General features: G+C 34.9%; 1 protein-coding gene and 1 long non-coding RNA gene across 2 annotated transcripts in view; one reads left to right on the top strand and one right to left on the bottom strand.

The window, feature by feature from the left end:
- Positions 1 to 1,058: 1,058 nt before the first annotated feature.
- LOC107155013 lies at positions 1,059 to 20,664 on the bottom strand. Its single transcript, XR_001505137.2, has 3 exons — positions 20,531 to 20,664; positions 4,122 to 4,192; positions 1,059 to 1,176 (listed from the first exon to the last, which is right to left on the bottom strand). It is a non-coding gene; the product is annotated as an uncharacterized LOC107155013 (long non-coding RNA).
- Positions 20,643 to 21,227, top strand: part of Man1a1 (mannosidase alpha class 1A member 1) — a 171,947-nt gene continuing 171,362 nt past the window's right edge. Inside the window, exon 1 of the mRNA XM_015500769.2 lies at positions 20,643 to 20,801. Coding sequence (XP_015356255.1) covers positions 20,775 to 20,801 — 27 coding nt within the window. The 5' untranslated portion in view covers positions 20,643 to 20,774. The remainder of the gene's footprint in view (positions 20,802 to 21,227) is intronic.

The following is a 21,227-nucleotide window of genomic DNA, read 5'->3' as shown; positions in this document are numbered from 1 at the left end:
GGAGGGAGGGAGGGAAGAAAAAGGGAGGGAGAGAAAGAGGAAAGGGAGAAAGGGAGGGAGGAAATAAGAATGGGAGAGAGGGAGGAAAAGAAAAGAAAAAAATCAGTATATGTAGTAATATTTATATGGTATTGACAAGGTTAAATTTTAACTGAACCCTACTATGTGCCTGGAAAATAGCAAAAGTTAAGAAATCCACCCACTCTTCTGTGTTCCAGGAAAGGACTTACTTTAAAGAACATCTTTTTCCAGATGGCTTAGATAAGACTTACAACTGACCCCCTTATTTACCTATGATGAAACCAGACAGATTCTCCAAGTTCTCTCTCTTTTTTTTTGGACTCATATATGATTAGCTAAACTGCACACCCTTACTGACCAATGGGAACAAAATGCTTATTGACCAAATAAGAGCTTTGCTCTTTCCTCAAGGTCTGTGAACTTTAGCCCAACCTCAACCTAAGCCAGTACACAATTCCCTTTATACAGGCCCTAGAGAGAGGAGGCTGGTCTCAGAGTAAAACATTCTCTGATCTACTTTTAAATCATGCAACCCTTTCATCTGTCTTCCCCTCAGCAGTCACCCAGTTCTTTCTACTCTTGTTTATCTCTTTCTACTAAAGTAAGGCCACCCTTTTCACCTAACATTTGAGAGGTTTGCCCTTTTCCCAGCTTGCAATAATCCTTTCAAATAAAGTGTCTCTTTACTAAAGTCCAGATTTGGTTTTGGACACTATATACTGGAATTCAATCCAAAATCTCTCAATAAGTAATGGACAACAGGTTGACTCCAGCATTTGAAGAATTTAATGTTTCTCAGTTATTTAACAGATAAAATGTCTACTTGGTAATGCAGCACACATACAAAAAAAATTAAAAATTATGTAGCTCCAAACATTGCACCATGGAGCAAGATGATTACATCAGAGAGATCCTGAGAAGATCTAAGATCAAAGTAACAGCAAAAGCCTCTCTTCGGCCCACGCTCAGGCCAAAATATGTGCTCATGGAGTAGAGTGGCTGTTAAAAACACCACAGTGGGTTTTTTCTTCCTTTTCTTCCATTTCTTCCCCTGCAAACCTGAACCCTTTCAAAAGAATTTTGTCCTGGATACACATAGTCGAATTCAGTTAGGTGAAATGCAAGGATGATATGTCTTCTTCATACTTTAAAACACTACAATAAGAAAGGAGACAAAATAAGGAAAATATAATAAAATCTCAACTCTGAGAAATCCCAAGAGGATATGACATTCTGAAATGTGGAAGATTTGCTCACTTCGATCTCTTTATAGAAATCTTTCTGAATTGCATTGCATATATTACTGCTCCCTTTAAGTAGTCTAAATATAACTTAACCTTTTCTTAGATGATATATGATCATTCTTATTTTAAAAGAAAGTCCCTTGTAGAGTAAAGCAATAATAACACCATTTCTCACTATGGTACTCAGGACTGTGTATTGCTGCACTTGGTGAGGTTTTCTCTGCTTTTCTTCCTCCTCCTCCTTTTATCTTTCCTCTCTACTTTGTCTTGCAGAAGATCTAGAGTTGTTTTTGCTTTTTTCATTTTTGTCATTGTATCTGCCTGTAACAGCAACTCTTCCCCTTCCAAATGCTGCTTTCTATATGCTTTAGATGGGAGAGGAAGGGAAAATATAAATATCTTATACTCCCAGGACCTATTTGAAGCACAGCACACTGTTTCACAATAAACTTTTTATAAAAGTAGGAGTACACACCAAAATACCCAGAAAAATATAGTATGATGAATACATAAGCCAGTGACACAGCCATTTGTTATTATGATCAAGAATTATAAACTGCACATAATTCTATATACCATAGTTTTGTGCACCTGGCAGTATAGGGGATTTGTTTACCCCAGCATCACCCCAAATCATCTGGCTATGATGTCACCGGGTATAGGAATTTTTCAGCTCCTTTGTAACCTTAGGGGACCACATGCGTACAGTGCATGCTGTAGGTCATTGACCAAAACATCATTATGTGACTGCATAAAAAAAATGAAAATCCCGGAAAAGCAAGATGATGGTAATAAGGATGAAGGCTGTCTTTGGCAGGATATGAAGGGGCAGGTTAACAAATGATGTGGAAAGATTTGACTAGAAAGATCAATTTCTTCCTAGGTAATACAATTTCCAGATCATTTTTTTCTCTTAATAAAGGGATCAGGAAATGTGATTTAATTAAAAAAAAAAAGAGCACTGGACTTGGGGCAGTGTTTGGTTCAAACTAAAGGTATATCATGTATTAACTATATGACCTTGTATAAGTGATTGATTTATTCACTCTATTTTTTAGTTCCTCAACTGTCAAATGGAAATAGGAATTCTTGTTCTATCTATATAACAGTATTTCTGTGGAGATCAAAGAAAGTAATAAATTTTAAAAGTGGTTTCTAAATATAAAAATAATACAAATGAATGGACTGTCTAAACACCATGTCATGAATATACTATACGTTTCCTCTTTTTATAATAAAAATAGTATATATTAGCTATGGTTTGGATAAGTGTCCCCCAAAATCTCATGTGCTAAAGCCTTGGTCCCTGGTCTATGGCACTATTGGGATATGGTGGTACATTGCAGGGTAGTGCACTAATAAAAAGAAATTAGGTCACTGAGGGTATGGCCTTGAAACACATAGAGGACCTCATCCTCTCTTTTTCCTCACTCTCTTTCATTTAGGCCATGACGTAAACGGGCTTCCTCCACCACAATCTCCCAGGACAATATATTGCCTTTGAATGAAACCTCCTAAATAATAAGCCACATATATACATACATATATATGTGAAATGATTACCATGGTTAAACAAATTAACATGTCCATCTCACATAAGGACTTTTGTGTATGTGTATGTATGATGAGAGCACTTGTAAGTCTATTCTCTTACCAAATTTCTAGTATAAAACAGGATTGTTAACTATAGTCCTCATGCTGAACATTAGATATCTAGACATATTATTCCTTTATCACTATAACTTTGTACCCTTTGATCTACATATTCCCATTTGCCCTACTTTCCCAGCCTCATGACACCAATCCACTCTGTTTCTAGGTATCTAACTTTCTTAGTCTCCACTTATAAGTGCAGTCATACAATATTTTCCTTTCTGCATCTAGCTTATTTTACTTTAGCATGATGTTTTCCGGGTTCATTCATGTTGTCACAAGTAGTAATATCTCCTTTTTCAAGGTTGGATAATATTCCATTTACTTATAAATAACAATTTCTCTATGCAATTTATCTGGTGACAGATGCTTAGGCTACTTCCATAGTTTGGCTACTGTGAAAAATCCTGTAATGACCACGAGAATGCAAATGTCTTTTTGAGGTACTGACTTCATTTCCTGTTGGCATATGCCCAGAAGAGAGATTGCTGGATTATATGGTAGTTCTACATATGCTTTTTTTGAACAAACTCTACACCGGTTTCCTAAAAGGCTCAACTGATATAAAAATTCCCACCAATAATGAACACAAGGATTGGCTTGTCTGCACATTCTTACCAACACCTGTTGTCTCTTGTCTTCAATAATGGGCATCCTAACAGGTGTGAAGTCATAGCTCATTGTGGCTTCAATTTCTTTTTGTTGATGATTAGTTACATTGAACATTTTTTCATAACTGTTAGCCATTTGTGTGTCTCCCTTGCAAAATGTGTATTCAAAGAGCATTCTGAATCATATTTGTTCTAAACCGCTAGCTGATTGTAAAATAAAAAATAAAGCAAAAAAAGCAAAGGGAATCAAAAAGTAATGTCTATTTTGTTTGTTTTTGCTATGTGAGTTGTAAGACTCTTCTATATTTTGGATATTAACCCTTATCAGATGTATGGTTTGCACATATTTTCTCCCAATCTGTGGATTGTCTTTTCATTTTGTATATACAAGTGTTCGGCAACTCAAACCAATCATTTGTGGCAGTTCTCTTAAATATCCTGATGATATACAAAAAAAAAAAAAAAAAAAACACCTCCACAGTACCTCTTGGACATTAGTTGGCCCAGAATTATGTTGAAATACATTGTTAAATGCAAATTCTAATTTGGAAGGCTGGGAATGGGATGATGCTTCCAGATTATGCAGACATACCTCACTTGGGAGCAGTATGCTATGAACATGATAGCTTCTTAGAAATGGAAAATCACCCGTTTCTTCCAGACCTACAGAATCAGAATCCAAAATGTAACTATCAGTCGATTCATGTGTACTTTAAAGTTTGGGAAGCACTTTCATAGCCGACAGCAGTGACTCTACCTATTAGAAATGCAAATTCTGAAACCCCACCCAGACTTGCTGAATTTGGAGGGGGAGAAGGATCTTTTCTCACTTTTGGTTTTCATATGCCCTCTGGGAGATTCTGGGACATTAGTAAAGCTTGAGAACCACTGACCTAGAGCATTTATTAAATGTACAATTTTCTAGGTCACATCTTTGGAAATTCTGGTTTAATGGATCTGGGTCAGGACTGTGGAATCTGGGTTTCTGATCCGTTTTTGGTGAATTTCGTGTTCAAACAAATTTAGGAAAGACTACAATGGCAGTAGAGTCTCACCTTCTGGACCCTTTCATTTGCCTTTAATTAGCCCTACCATTGAGACCACTGCCAAACCCATCTCTATTCCACTGAATTCAGCAGTTTCTATTGAGCCTTTCTGTGAATCAGGCACTAAGGTTCAACATCTGAAGTCCTACCCTTATATATCCTAAGAATCAGTCCTAGATTTTAGCAACTCTATAGTCTTTGAAGAGCATTTCTTTACACCAAAACTTCTTAGGCTCTTAAGTGGGTTTTTTAGCAACATTTTATCCGTATATTTGATACTATAAACAGGCCAAAATTTGCCCCCAGAACGACATAAACAATTTGTTATTTGAAAAGACAATAGTGTTGTTTTCTTTCCAACTGGTTACAACTAAAGCACATATTTACGTAATCTTTAATGTAATAAAAATCAAATCTGGAATTATACTCTTTTCCCAAACAATCCTGAATGGTTAATGTTCATTCATTTCTTTATACAGCATCATCTGGTACATGGCTATTGAACATTAATTTCATGACTATGTGCTGGGCACTTGGAAAATGTATCTGAAATTTACTTTAAGATATTTTGGCATGAACAATATGATGTTATAAATGTTCAGGTTGTAGTCTAAGTGTTTGTTGTTGTTTTTGTTATTTTGGCCCTAAAAAGACACTGTCTTTCCCTGAGCTCCATGGGTTGTACACTACTTATACTACTGAAAAAGGCTACACTTTAGATCCAGTTAGCACAAAACGACTTCAGCCATCCTTATATATATGAAGCACACTGTGGTCTTTGCAAATTAGCATGATGAATATGAGAAAATCATTTCCTTTGGTAAAATTAGTGGCTTGTTAATTAGCATAGTGGATATTCGAAAATGATATACATTAGTAAAATTTATGGCATTCACACTATGTAATGAGTGGGATATTTTTGAGCTCCCTCCATCCCACTCCCCCATTTCCATGAAGAGGACATAAGAATCTAGAGAACAGTTCATCTTCACTCTTCACCTTTCATCCCTGAAGATGACACTGAAGGCGAGATCTCTGACTTGCCTTGATCCTAATCATTGGTTGAGACTATTCTGGCAGCTGGTGCCTACTATAAAGATAACTGAAACCTGATTCTAAATTGACATTGCACCTGCTTTCAGTAAAGCTTTTAATAGATGGAATTAAAGCCCGTAAAAGGACCACAAACTGGGACTTTATGGAACTTAACAGGATATGTAATATATACTAGTTTTTCCCTTTTTGTTAATTCATATTTATTTGATAAAATTTTTGAAAAAAAATTTAGCCTAAGACTTGCTTATATCACTGCTAAAATGAGAGATTGAGGAGCACCAGCCTTCACCTTCTACTTGTAGGTTCTATTATCTAAACACCGTGCTTGCCCAAATCGGATGAGATCAATCCTTAACAAGAAACATTGGTGAGAAAAACCAAACAAGATCCTTGTCCTTATAGAATTTACTCTCTGAGAAATAAGACATATCAATCCCACATCACTCAAAGAAATATAAAATGCAACCAGATGTAAAATGTTCCTAATTTATAATGGCTTAATTTAGATTTCTTTTTTTTTTTCTTTATAATGTTGCAAAGGTGGTAGGTATTCAGTAGAAACTCTACCTTGAATTTTGAACTTCGATCTTTTTGATGTGGTGTGTGATAGTCTCCTGTGATGCTGGGCAGCAGCAGAGAGTCACAGCTCCCAGTCAGTCATGTAGTCACAAGGGTACACAACCAATCTTTCAAAGTGCACTGTGAGGCTAAGCTATGACATTTGGAAGGCTAGATGGATTAAATGCATTTTAAACTTATGATATTTTCAATTTAAGATGAGTGTATCAGTATGTAACCCCATTATAAGTTAAGCACCCATATTTTAGATTAGAGTCATAGGGGACTATGAGACCATGTAATAGAGATACTAAACTTGCCACAGAGTTTGGGGAAGTCAGTTCTTATGGATTAAATTTGTCCTCTCCAAAAACCATATGTATTGAAATAATTCTAACCCCCTCAACAACAGTATTTGAAGGAATTATGTTGTAAGAATGGAGGTTTTATCCAACAGAATTGGTGGCTTCAAAAGAAAGGAAGATTCTTTCTCTCTACAACCCTTTCTCCTTCCTTCCCCAGGCATATATGAAGAAAAGGTCATATGAAGACACAATGAGAAGTTGTTCACCACCACTAATAAACCAAATGTATTATACTAAAGTGTAGAACATTAAAAAAAAAAGACTCTGCCATACCAGTAGTTCTTTTATAAAGAAATCAAGTGTAACCTTAGCCCACTCTTCATTTCAACCCTGAGTATTCCATGATCAAGTAGTCATTGCTAAAATTCCCTATAGCCATCCCATTTCATACTCTGTTCTCATAACCCCTATCTCTTCAGTGATAAATGGTCCATCTGGCTTCTATCACCTTAGGGATTCCATATTCCTATTGAAATCATGAAATCCATTTCTAATTCAGCTTCTCCTACTGTCTCCAGAGAAGAGCCACTATACTTCTTTTGAAATATGCCAGAGTTGTGTTACAATATATACTTCAAAGTTCTAATGTGATACTTTGAATGTCCACACCAAAACTCGTGTGGAAATTTAATCTCCATTGTTTTTCTTTCTTTTTTTTATTAAGAATGTGGAAGTTTGTCTGACTGATCCTTTGCACATAAGACTTTGGGGAGGTAAATAAGTGAGGCCATAAAAGTAGTGACCTATTTCAGTGTAACTATGGTTTTGTAAGAGAAAAGACCTGAACTCAAACATTCTGTCTCTCCACAGAACATTCTATATCATAGTGGGTTGGGTCTCTGAAGAGTCCCCACTAGCAAGAAGAATCTCACCAGATGCAGCTGGCTGATACTGACCTTCCCAGACTCCAGAGCAGTGAGCAGAATAAATGATTACTGTTTATAAGTTAGTCTATGACATTCAGTTATAGCAATAGAAGAGAGACCTAGTAATGGAATGTCTTCTGGTCCTGCTGAAGGGATACTTCAATTAGATGGGTAACATATACCTCTAACACAACAAACCTGGGATTCGAACCCCCTAATTTCTTGAAATATTTTCTCTATATTATTCTAAGACATTTTTGACATCTCAAGTTCATCTATAATTCCAGGTTCCTTTTAAGCTGCCCAGCTTCTCATTATTATATAATATCAGGAATCCCTGGTAAGTAAATTTGCATCAATAAGTTCAGCCTAATCTAAAATGATACTTCTCCAACTTAATCTAAAATTATATTTTTCTATTCATGGTCATATACCTTAAAATTCTGCTCTTATATATGCACTCCAAATTCTGCTCATGTAAATTGGTAAATCCCAATAATCTTTTGATGTCTAAGCCTTCTTCTGCTAAGTTTTACTTTATAATTGGTATCCTAAGGGTTTCTGGGTTTCTAACTATGTATATAAGTCCACAAGTAATTCTAGTTTCCTCTAGCACCCCAACCACCTCATTTAATGGAGTAATAATCAGATGCTGAGTTGATTCCATGCACCTATATATTCTTCAAATAAATTTCTTCCTTCTTTTTTTCTATTTTTCTTCAAATAAATTTCTTCCTTCTTTTTTTCTATTTTTCTGTATTTATTTTACAGTTTGCCTTTTGTTTGGTGTATGTGTATTTTTTATTGTTGTTGCTGTTTTGCTAAAGTAGATGAGTATTGCTTTCTGTTATTTGCAATCAAAAGAAAGCATCTTAACAAAAAAATTGGAAGACTGAAGGTATGACTCAGTAGTAGAGTGCTTGCCTAGCATGCATGAGACCCTGGGTTTAGTCCCCAGCACCCCAACCCCCCCAAAATCAAGAATTTAAAATCAGAACATAGAATATTACAAAAAAACCTTGAGAGCCTTCTTAATATTTTGGGAAAGACAAGTGGAAGGTCATGGTATAGCATGACAAAAAGATAATTAGATTATAATGTTTGGTCACCTGGATTCAGATACCCAAAAGGGATAAAGCTCTGGGCATCAATTTCGTTGTACCAGCAAAAAATTCAAACCATTGAGTGGCCAAGGGCAGAAATCTGTGCTTTTGATAGCATTAAAAATCTTGAAGAAATAATTTATTAAATTAAAATGCCTAAATTTTTAACTCATAAGTTAAAACTTAAAAACTTAGATATACACAGGTAAATGAACGTTCGTCCTTCTATAAAGCAAAACCGAATTTTTACAACTCCAAACATTAACGGGTTGCCACATTAAAATACCAACATAACTAATTCTTAAATAAAATAAGAATTGATTGAGAAAGAATGATCCCCCCCAAAATGATGAGGGCATAGAGAAAGATTCCTCCCAAATAAACAGCATACAGAGGACTGTAAACATCTCTTAAGAGAAATAATCTGGCAGTAACACCAAAAACACTATATCTGCACACCAACAAGCTTGGAATGAATGCTGAGCACTTTCTTGACCTTCAATCATGAAGCAAAGAGGCAATCAGAAAACCCCCAATCAATGTGCTATAACCAGGAAAAGAAGACTAGATTTTCCTAGATTCAGTAGCAGAGGGCTGGGAATTCTCTTTCACTAAGACAATGGAGTCTTTCCCAAGGGAGTGTTGGGAGGGGAGGACCTAAGAAAAGAGGCAGATGTCAACTAGAGATATGGTAAGATGAAGATGTTTTGACACATTCAAAAGAGAATTAGCTAATTGGATATACAGATCTGAAATTCTAAGAGCTCTCGACCAGAAATATTAATTTTAAATTATTTTGCATATGTATGTTAACTGAATCAATGGATATAAACAACATTAGTTAGGAAGGTGGAGAGGGTTGAGAAGATATAAAGTTCTAGGACTGAGTCTTAAAGAAACGCCTAAAGCCTTTAAATAAAGAACAGGAAGAGGATAAATCCAGAGGAAACAAGGGAATTGACCAGAGATGTTGAAAATTAAGAGATTGTGGGGTCACAGAAATCAAGGGAACTCTGTTTCTGAAAACAGGGAGTGATAAACATTGTTGATTGCTACTGAGAGGTAAGGTTGAATGAGGATTTAAAATTATCTCAGGAATTTACAACCTGAAGGGCACTGGTGACTTTCAATGAAGCTATTTTAATGGAGTGATGGGGCCAGAAGCCATACTCAAGAGGGTGGAGCAATGAGTGAGAGGTGAGGAATTGTAGATGGGTGGTATCATTAATGACTATTTGGAGGAATGTAGTTGTTAAAAGAGTGAAAGGACTGGGCCATTATATGGAGGAAAAGGAGGTCTATTTTGTTTTCATTAAAATCAAAAGGAAGAATATAGAAAGCAAGATTGAACATATATAATAGAAAATGAATAATAAATATAATAATGCTACAGAGAAGGTGAGAAGTTTGGAAATCCAAAGCAAAAGTTGTAGAGTTGGCTTCAACCAAGAGGAGGTTATAGCTCCTATGTTGTAACAGAAGACATTCAGGAATCACCATGGTGGGACAAAAACCTGGGACAATGAAATAAACCCCTGAGTGCAAGAAACTGTTGTACCATAGTTTGTAGCTAAGCATGTGGCTTCTCCATGCTCTTTTCAACAGACCTGTCCTGAGGGTCCAATAAAACTACAGAAACACAATGTTTGCACAAGATAAAATTGTTACCAGGAGAAAACCTAAATAGACCCTTGAGCCTCACTTGTTGTTTTTGTTTGCTTGTGGTGCTGGGGATTGAACCCAGGGCCTTATGCATGCTGGACAAGTGCCACATTATGGCCCCAGCTTCACTAGTTCTTAGCCTAAAAATCACTAATTTGTGAGGTCATACAGCTGAGCAATACATTATAAGACTCCCACTAGCTTTGCTGTAGATAATATCTCTGGTGTGTGATTTATGATGATAAACAGTTGCCTAGGTTACTTTTCAGGAACTTCAAGGCCTCTTTTGCCGAAAACGCTGACTCTTCACTTGGGCCTGCAGATGTCTGATAGGTGACTAGGATGGGATCTCTATCTTTATATTATCTGATCCTTTTGGATCAGATTCTGTTTAGCTGTTCATGTGGATACATTGATTTCCTGTTGGAGTTCATGTTTGTTTTCTTCTATCCCATCCTTATGCCTTTTTAGCAGATATAGTAAAAAGTCCTTTAGCCATATCATCAGGTACAGATAGAGCCATGAGGCCAGGATGGTTGCACAGATTGATAGCGCCAGTTGAATGAATAACTCAGCAGTTTCTGGAACAAGTTGACTGTGACCACCTGGTGGTCCAAGTCTTAAGCAAGAAAAGACATCTTTTGAATCTATGCCCCTGGTCAGGAAAAATATATCAGTCTCTAGCCTACCACAGTAAATCAGTAAAAGCTTGTGTCCTTCTTTTTTTAGAAAGCAGCCAGGTCCCTCTCAGTACTATCTCCCTTCAGCTGAATCCCCAATGAAAGTATTGCCCATATATTACAACTCACTTGACCCAGTTTCATTTCATCATCACCAAGTCAAAAGTTCTCATCTCTAGTATCAAGAAGATATGAGGGCTGGCTACAGAAATATGTAAGTGATTTCTGTTTGAAATAGGAAAGATGCTGCTGCTATTTTCTCTATCAAGGAAGAAAGGCATATGTTGAGCATGAAGGTGCTAGAGGAGGGTTTCTGCACCTGAGCACTCTGACATTTAGACCAGATGATTCTGTATTCTGTGGGTCTATCCTGTTGTGTTGTGGAATGTTGGCCTTTACCCACTGGAAGTCAACAGCGGTCTCACCTACCTCCAATGGTGACACTCAAAACAGTTCTCAGATATTGCCAAATGCCCATAAGGAGTGCCTGTCTCCAGTTGAGAATCACTGGAATAGAGGGAGTAGAAAAGAATGGAGAAGCTCTGAGGTGTTGTAGCAGTGTGGGAAAGTGAATGAACCAAGGAAGTTTGTCAGGCAGTTGAGGACTGTTGGAGTTGGAGATGAATCCTGGCATTTTTAATCTGCCATATTGTACTTTTCCTTTAAGGCTTGGCTACCAGGGAATAGACACTGAAAGAGTAGATGCTTGTGTTCCCTAGGGATAAAGTGACAGATGGAGGTACAAAAGTAGGGAGACATTGGCAAGACATTTATTGAAATAATGAACCACAGAACCTAATAAGGTTTGAGGGCAGGGAAGATGGGGTTAAAAAAAATAACCTCTTTTTAAAGAAAAATAATGGGAAAACTTTAGGAACTAGAAATTAAGCTATGGCCAAAACACCTTCAAGATACACAGAAATATACACATGAAAACAACTTATTTCAAACACAGTTTACATCCTCTATTTTCTTACTTCTCTATGAAGAAAATGAGAATAGAAAAATAATGTGCTCAATTATTTCATAGCCTAATTTCAACTCGTGATTTCCAGTGTTCAGTCTCTCACTAACTAGGTTTGGAAACTTCTGCAAAGAATTTTATCTTTGCATTTCAGATTCCCAAATCCCTTATTTGCTACAGATAATAAAATATAAACAAATAGCAAGGGACTTTTGAAATGACAAAACCCTCTGTTTTCACTTTAAGATTGGTCAACTAAAATGTCATGTAAGGCTGCTGGAGGGCAGTGCCCAGAATTAATTCTTCAGAAAAAAACAGGAACACTGAGGGGAGAAATTAACAAATCTATTTTCAGAGATGGGAAGAACTAATGAGCCAGTTTCTTCTGACTGGATAGAAGATGTGAAAGGCAAGACAAACAAAATGAAAAACATAAACATTTTAAATTGAACTAAAACTTCCAAATAAAGGGGAAAGCAAACTGCAACAAAAATGAAGAGCAGCTATACCCTTTTAATCAACCAAACGAGGTTTGTGTAATTTGAATTTACCAAAGAAGGCAGAAAAGGCACAAAGAATAAGGAGCTGATGCTAAGTCATCTTATACTCTAAGATTATTGCCCATACATGCCAAATTCTGCAGCTTGGGAAATAAATTATACCTGGAAATTTAGCTGTTGTACATTTATGTGTTTAAGTATTTTTAGTTTTATGTGTATATGTTTAAAGACAAGGAAGATATAAAAGTGCATTATAGATGACTATTTCTGAAATGAGAATAATCAGCTTTCTTTTTTCCTTAATGTCTTTTTCTTTCCCCAATTTTCATAAAAGTATATTCGTACTTAGGAAAAAAAGTTAACCACCTTTTAATTGTGTGGTATCACAGGAAGGTAGAATTTTTTTTTTAAATAGGTGGTCCAAATAAGCAGAATAGAGTTTGATTTTTATTTGAAAGAAAAGATCAGTGATAGAACCTCTTTCATTTCCCATTGGTTGCCATTTTTAAAATGAGAACATTTAGAGTTTTAGCAAAAGCATTACACATCCCCATCTGCCTTCAAGGTCAGGCAGGAAACAGAGCTATTACTCACTACATATAATTTTTTTAAAGAAGTGGGGAGGGAGGAGGAGGAAATCCAGAAACAATGTTTGTTTGAAGATATTGAATGAGAGCATAACTTTGCTGCTTTAAAAGACAAGTGCTTTCTTCTTCCTCTTCTTCTTCTTATCATATTATTATTGTAAAAATGTTTTTAGTCCTTCTATTGTAAATTTTCTGTAATATATAGATGGTACTTGTAATAAGAATAAAAAACAATAAAAAGGTAAAAGATAAAAATAATTTAAAAGAGAAAATATAAGTTTAATGGATGTATGAACACTATATGAATGCAAAATTTTAAAAAATTCTCAGGATGCACTGGTAGTATTATTTACTGGAGGTTTTATAGAACAATGGCTTTTATTTTGATAGGATTAACTGAACTTAGAAGAGTCAGATGTGTGTGCCGCTATCAGTTTGAGTACATATCCCATTAAATATTTATGATTTATTTTTTTTTAAATTGAATAGTAGTCAATTCTTCAAAATGTTTTAACTTTATTTAAGGATCTTATAGAGAGACATAATTTTATCAATTTGGTATTCTTAATTATTATTAAGAATTATTAGAATTTATTAATTATTAGAATTTCAGTGCTAAGTTCTCTGTTTAATAGCAATAATAATAAATACTAATATTAACTGCTATTTAATAATTAATAATCATTAATAGTTATTCAAATGCCTGCCTGTTGTAGAGCATCCTTCAGGACACAAGTGATATCTGTTTTGCTTTTCACAGCAACCTTATCAGATAAGAGAAGTCCCCATTATTAAACAGAAGAAGAAATTGAAGCTAAGTGACTAACCCATAGACATATAGCTAATTTTAAAAATGGATCTTCTGATTTCTCATCGAGCTCTCTTGCCCCTGCAATTGTTTTGCTTGAGTGTAAGACCCCTGTACTATGAGCCAGTTAAGCTCTCCTGGAAACATCCCGACTGTGTTGTAAGGTATGCTCATCTTAATAGTAATTTTCCACACATCAAAAATATGAATGTTATTACTTGGCTATGTTCTACTTAAAAGGAATAAGTGTCCACCATGGGGGTGATTGAAAAACATTCCCTTGGTTTGACAACTCAACAAAAATATGTATTTCTTAAGCTAAGAAACTCTGGCATTTTCTTCTGGTTTTGAAAATATTTCTTGATTTTGTACTGTTTACTTGTAACTTTTTAATACTTTAATATTTAATAGTACTATTTGATATGATGTGAGCTTCATCCTGTTATTGTTGTATCTTTTTTTTCATTTAAGTCAGTCTATTTTTCTTAGGCAAGATAAGTATAAAACAGCACCAAAAGGAAAATATTTTGTAAGTTTATTGAACTACAATTCACATGTCATATGACCACCTGTAGTATACAACTTAATAGTTTCATATTATTATATTCACAGAATTGTATTCACAGAATCACGCAGTCATCATGACCATCAAGTTTAGAACATTTCATCACTCCAAAATGAAGCCTAATTCCCTTTAGTGGTGACCCTTCATTTTTCCATCTCCCCAGCCCTCCCCTGTCCCTAAAGAATTATGTACTCTAGATATATCATATAAATAGAATTATACCATATGTCATCTTTTGTGATTAGTATCTTTAAATTTAAAGGCTTATCCATGTTATAGTATGTATCAATACTGCATTCATTTTTTTGTAAATAATTTTCCTTGTTTGGATATACAACATTTGTTTATTCACTTATCAGTGAACATTTGAATTGTTTCTACCACTTGACTATTAAGAATAACGGTGCTAAAAAATTTTGTGTACACATTTTTTTGTGCACATATATTTTCATTTCTGTTGAATATATACCTAGGAGTAGAATTGCTGGATCATATGGGAACTCTATATTTATCCTTTTGAGAAACTGCCAGACTGTTTCCCAAAGCAGCTGCACCATTTTACATTCCTACCAGCAGTGTATATGGGTGAAAAACAATTTTTAAAAAGAGAAAGAGATGATGAAACTACATACACTTAATAAGATGTACTTGAGTACATTATATATAACTTGTTAGTAATTGAAAAGTTCCATAAATTTAGATTTTCTAACTTTCTTCTTATGGTAATTTATTCTACCTTATGAAATAATTTATCCTACCTATGAAATAAAAGAAATTAGGTCTAAGATTATGGAAATAAACTAAATTCTTTATAGTGCATACTTAATTTTAAGAACACCGAATTTAATTTCTTGGTGTAGATATGGATTTTAAGAATGTAGACACTTGGGCTGGGGTTGTGGCTCAGCGGTAGAGAGCTCACCTCGCATGTGTGAGACACGGGTTCCATCCTCAGCACCACATAAAAATAAATAAACAAAAGGAAGATATTGTGCCCTCTAGAACTAAAAAAAATATATATATTTTAAAAAAAAGAGTGTAGACACTTAACATTTTCATTTCTTGTTGGTTACTGTTAAAGGTATCATCATACCATAATAGAACTATTATGCCTATTTAATATTTAGGGGAGACTGGAGAATCTCCTGATTTCAGAGAATGATCACACTTGTTTGTAATCTAAAACCCAGATGAGGTATCTCAAACTCATCAGATTTAAAGCCTGGTAATTTATAGAAAATGTATATGAGGTTCTGCCAGTCCCAACCAATTTAGTTTATTAAATAGATGGGTCAGTAGTTTGGAATTCTCCCCTTCTCTTTTCCTATGGTAATTTCTATACTTCTTTCTCTCTCCTTCTCACAGTCCCAACCAATCTTAATTATATGAATAGACTACCAGTCAAACATTCAGTAGATATAATTTGTTCAGGGATTATCTGCAACACAGGTCTACTTTTACCTTTGCCCCTACATGAATCTGATGTACATTTCAAGAGAATGCTCTAAATGAAAGTGAAAAATAACTTCAGTGGACAAAGAATCACAAGTGAATTCCTATTCATTTACGGAGACCCAGGGCTAAGACAAAATTCTGTCCTCAAGGACAATAAGGACTGAATATCTTGTGCAAACAGTGTATTTTGCAAGGAAATTGGGAAGCCAAGTGCTGTCTAGTCATAGTTGTAGATAGATTCTCCAAAATAGGAACAAGCACATGTGGTTTCATTTCACTTTATTTCATGAAAAACATTTTCAACTGGGCAGAATAATTTATCACATTTTTTTTCTCTTTTTGAATTTGTTTTGTTTTTCTGGAAACGCACATAATCATTTATGAGATAAGAAGATGGAGAGAAAAATTTTACAGAAAAATATATTCTTTTTAAAAATAAATCTAGTATATTAAAAACTTTTTAAGAAAGGAAAAATTTTATATCTTTCTTTGGTCAAGGAAAGAAACTTTTCCTTTGTTGAAACAGTGTATTCTCAAGTCATAAATTCTTATATATTATTTTATATACAAGAGTCTGTAAGGGTCATTGCTAACATTCTATATCTAACCTTTCTGCTCTAGGCCTGGTTTCCTGATTCTTTAAGCACCAACAGGCAATATCATTCTCCTTACTTGACTTTGCCACTGCTCATGTTTTCCTAAAACATAGTTCTATAGTTCCTTTAGGAACTATAACCCTGGTTCACTAGTAAACTTTTAGGTTCTACTTATACAAGCAGAGAAACATTGGTGGAATCCACCACCTATCAAACCTGAGGCTGTTCAGCCCACCCATCCCTTATTTTCCAGTGGATATTATTCAAAGTACAGGATCTGAAAAGTGACAATCCTATGAAGAACCACATAATCCACAATTTCTTCCCCATCACCCTTTTGTGGGTCTTCCTTATAAGAATCCTATAGATACTGTTCTTCTGCCACTCACAGCATGAATTCTGCTGGGGAGGGTTGACTTAAATTTTGTGAACGTCTGCTGTGCCAGACATGTTAGTTATATCATTTAGCCTAAGAGCCACAGCAATGCTGCTGATGAAGAATGAGAGTCACAGAAGACAGGTGACTTATCTGCCATTGTCACACAGCCAAAGACATGCATGTCCTCTATAATAAATTGCTCCCTTATTCAAACCCTTGCCCAGTACCTCAGGAAAGCCTCTTCCTGTGCTGATTTCTTTCAGTCACTGTGCTAATCAAATCAAATCAAAACACAATAAAGATCACAGTAAGGATGTCCTTGTAATATTCTTCAAACCAAAAGAAAAGTATACATGATTAAGGAAACCTATATCTGAGAACTCCACACACATTTCTCACCTTGAATGTTGATTTAGAACCTCTCTGAAGCTATCATCATATCTTCTCTTTCAAATAAATGTTTGTCCTCAGGCTCCAACATTCAAGACAAATGAAGTACTTTCTAATTTAATGCAACTTTAATTACTAAAAGTGAAACAGTATTTTTTTTCCCTCAACTTTGCAGTAGTCTTCCCTAGGGTCTTAGGTCTTTGTGGAAGAGGCTAGCAAATTTTGTTTCTATGTAGAATAAAGCTCTGAAAGTTCAACAATGACAACAACAACAACAACAAAATAATTTACAAATGCTTGTGAAACCAATGTTTTCAAATTATGGACAGCTAATATTTATGGAATGACTGTTCAAAAGAAAAACAGATCCTTCAACAGGACACTGCAGGGACAAAGGGGTATGTTGATTTAGCTCCTGAAAGCCACTCCTTTGGGCCTCTCCAAAAGTGATCGGAATTCTATAAAATAATCTGCTACTCACTCTAAAGTAAACCAAGGAAGGGAAAAAACATGGAGTTAGAGATATAACAGTAGTCTCCAATTTTAGTACCAAAACCTTCAGTTAATTTCCATATTAAAAATTCAAAGTTTTGGACTGGGGATATGGCTCAAGCAGTAGCGTACTTGCCTGGCATACGCGGGGCACTGGGTTCAATCCTCAGCACTACATAAAAATAAAATAAAATAAAGATGTTGTGTCCACTGAAAACTAAAAAAATAACTATTAAAAAATTCTCTCTCTCTCTTTAAAAAAATTCAAAGTTGCTCACTGAAATATTGCAATTCTGAGATAATGTTCACAATAAAGTATTTTCTGCATATTACATTTTTAAAATACAAGCAAAAATTATTCTAACCTGAAATTTGAAGGCAATTGGAAAAGATTTTTTTTACATCAGAAATCTAGCTTGGAAATTTTCAGTAATTACCACATATATATACATATGTATAACCAATTTAACCAATTATATATATATGAAAGTTCAACAATGACAACAATGTATATATAACATATATACATATAATATATATTTTTATTTAAATATAAAAACATATGCCTACTTTTATATATTTATTAGACTAGTTTTTATTATACATATATATGACTACTTTTTATACATTTATTAGACTACTTTTTATTTTTAAATCAGAGAACAAAATCCTCAAAAAGATTCATTCATAAACTTCTAACTGGTACCTTCTGGAAACTGCCTATTAGGAAGTGTTCTTGCATTTTGGTTTTTGAAAACATAATAATTTTATAAAACTACTAATTCAAAACAAGTTTTTATTAACATTTTGCCAATTTTTCCTCTGTAACTCTGCTCATAATTATTATAATTAATTTTAGACATATTAATGTGAAAGTTAAATCTACCCTTTGTTAAATTATAAGAAAAAATGGTGAAATTCAAACAACCAAAAAAATTGGGGACGTGTGTGTGTGTGTGTGTGTGTGTGTGTGTGTGTGGTGTGTTTTAGGGAGGTTATCTATGACTATAGCCGGGTTACTTAAAAATGAATTGATTTTAAAGATTATATCTTGAAATATGAACACTTACAAATATTTGTCTAAGACACAAACATTGAAAAAAAGGAAAAAGTAAGAATTATGCTTATAAGCAACTTGCAAAAGGTTCATTCAAGGGAGCTGTACTTCAGAAAGACTGGCTGGTCAAATCAAAAGGCACAGCAAGTATTTAAAGAGAAAAAAAAAATTCAACAACATTACAGAGGTTGCCAAATTTGTATCAGACTACTCATGAGAAAACAGCAATTTCATCTCAATCATTGTACTCACAAAGATCACAACATTGTCTAGGTAGATAAGAGTGGGGAGTATGGTCTTACGGGTCAGTAAAGATTTTATGAGTTGAGAAACCAGAACAAAAAACATGTTTTTTTTAATCTCAGGGTGCAAAACATTTTTTTTTTCAACAGGAGAACATGAAGTACTTTGTGACACTAAAATCAAGGCAAAGTGTCACATTTCTGCTTCTACAATAAGTACATTTTTCTTGTTGACTCGACTCTACTCCCTCCCTTACATGCATATACAGGATTACGCTTGGTGGTTATTTTTAAGAAGTTTGCATGGTTGTTCTGAATGGTATATATTCTAAGACAATTTTCCTGTGATTTTTAAAACTTTCTCTAGCCCAAATATGAACATTTTCATATAGTTATCATTCCCACCTACCACAGATATGAAAGCTAATTTCTTCTTTAACCAATTATTAAGCCAGGTTTCAATCACAATAAGCTTCTGTCATAAGAAATACAGATAATAAAAAAATCTTATAATAAGCTTCTTAAGAGTGAGTTAAAATTAAAAGAGCAGTCCTCTAAAAGATTTAGAAATAATATAGATACATCAAATGTAAAGTTCTTAGGGAAAAATCATTCTTAAATCTCAGTGCCAATTTTTCAATGTTTCCACTACAGTCAGTAGAGTCAATGCCCAAACTTATTGGTATGAAAATTAGAGTTCAGAAACAGAATTAGGTTATAACTTCCCCTTCACCGCCATTTTAACATGCACTAAAAAAATAGATTTTATTGCTTTTCTGGAATACTTAAAAGATTAATTTAAGCAAAGTTTCCAAATATTTCTGTCACCATAAAAAGTGACCTCTTTCTTAAAACAAAAATTTTAAAAGAATAGGTCAGTCCAAAAATGATCATAAAGCAGTTTGCTTCCTGGGTAATGAATCCCAACTTCTGTCATTTATGTATCCATGAAGTAACTCGGTTTTAAGAATGTTGTTGGAAACAAGTAATATTATTTCACAGTGATTCAAATTTTCAGCCTACCTATAACCTATAAATGTAGTTTGAAGTAAAAATCACCTTCCCATCATTAAAAAAATATATAACATTTTATTTTTTCAGTCCTAAATTTATTACCCTGCTTGGATATGCTGCACTCTTCTGGGCATAGAATTTCATAGCAGGTATCAAAATAACCAAGCCGTCAGTTGTCTTTATCAAACCATAATTTCCTATTAATTAGAACTTGCTATGACTGGCGCATTTTACAAAAATAAATATATCAAGCTAAAATCAATATATATGTGAAAACTGCAATAGGATTTCTGATTTAGTTTTGTATTTTCTCATACAGTCTAACACCTGAAAACAACCATATTGTGGGCACCTTCCTGAAAGGTGTCAGCTATTTCCTTTGTTATAAGACAACAAGCAGAAGCAGAACTAAAATCACATTCCAGAGTAGGGTGAGGCTAAGTCAAGGCTCCTACAAACTAGCTTTCAGTAATGAGAAGTCAATCAACTTTTTTTTTTTCCTTCTTCTTCTTTTTTTTTTTTTTTTTTCTGATTACCCCTTACTGTAGCAAAGGGGGAATCAGGAACACATTTTGGAAAATAATGCTGGCCAGCCCTCTCGGGGTGGGTTACCTACCGATTCGATCCTAAAGTCTTTCTATGTGGTATCAGCAGAGACCAGGACATTCCATGCGATGTCATGGGAGGTGGAGCCAGTCTCCATGACATTCCTTGAGATATCAAATACTGTAAGGCTGTGTTGAAAACATTCTATTGGACCCAGTCCTTACTTCGCTGGAAGTACTCGGATCCAAGACTTAATTTCAACAGTATTCAATTTATTGCTTGAAGCTCTGGCAGCATAAAACTGACTCCTTTGAATGGAAAATCTGACCAACTGCTATGAGGTAAATGAATTTCGAAAGTGAGGGTGGGCGGGGGAAGCACACAACTTTATTTTGAAGGGGGAAAGGGTGCATAGGAAGAGTCCTAAGCACCCACAAAACCATAAGTCTCTGAGGATGTAAAAGGATGTTATTCAGATAGACCAGAGTGCTCAAGAGCTCTCACGATCATGCTTCTTCTAACGAGGGACTTCGGTTTAACTGCTATTGAGCACCGGGGAATCTCTGCCTTGGGTAAAAACAGGGTAATTGGAGAAAAAGACGCGCCTCGGAACGACTCAGTGCCCTGCGATCTACTGCCTTTTCCGGGACCCCTGGCAGTGGGTCCCCGACCGCTACGCAAGATGCTATCCAAAAGCGAGTCCAGAAGGTTCAGCTTCAATCCCAGGTGCCTCCCGGATCACTGGAGAACCAACCACCCCTGGGACC

The sequence above is a fragment of the Marmota marmota genome, unplaced genomic scaffold, assembly GCF_001458135.2.
Source record: "Marmota marmota marmota unplaced genomic scaffold, marMar, whole genome shotgun sequence".
Lineage (NCBI taxonomy): Eukaryota > Metazoa > Chordata > Mammalia > Rodentia > Sciuridae > Marmota > Marmota marmota.
This window is presented reverse-complemented; position numbering and strand designations above follow the sequence as displayed.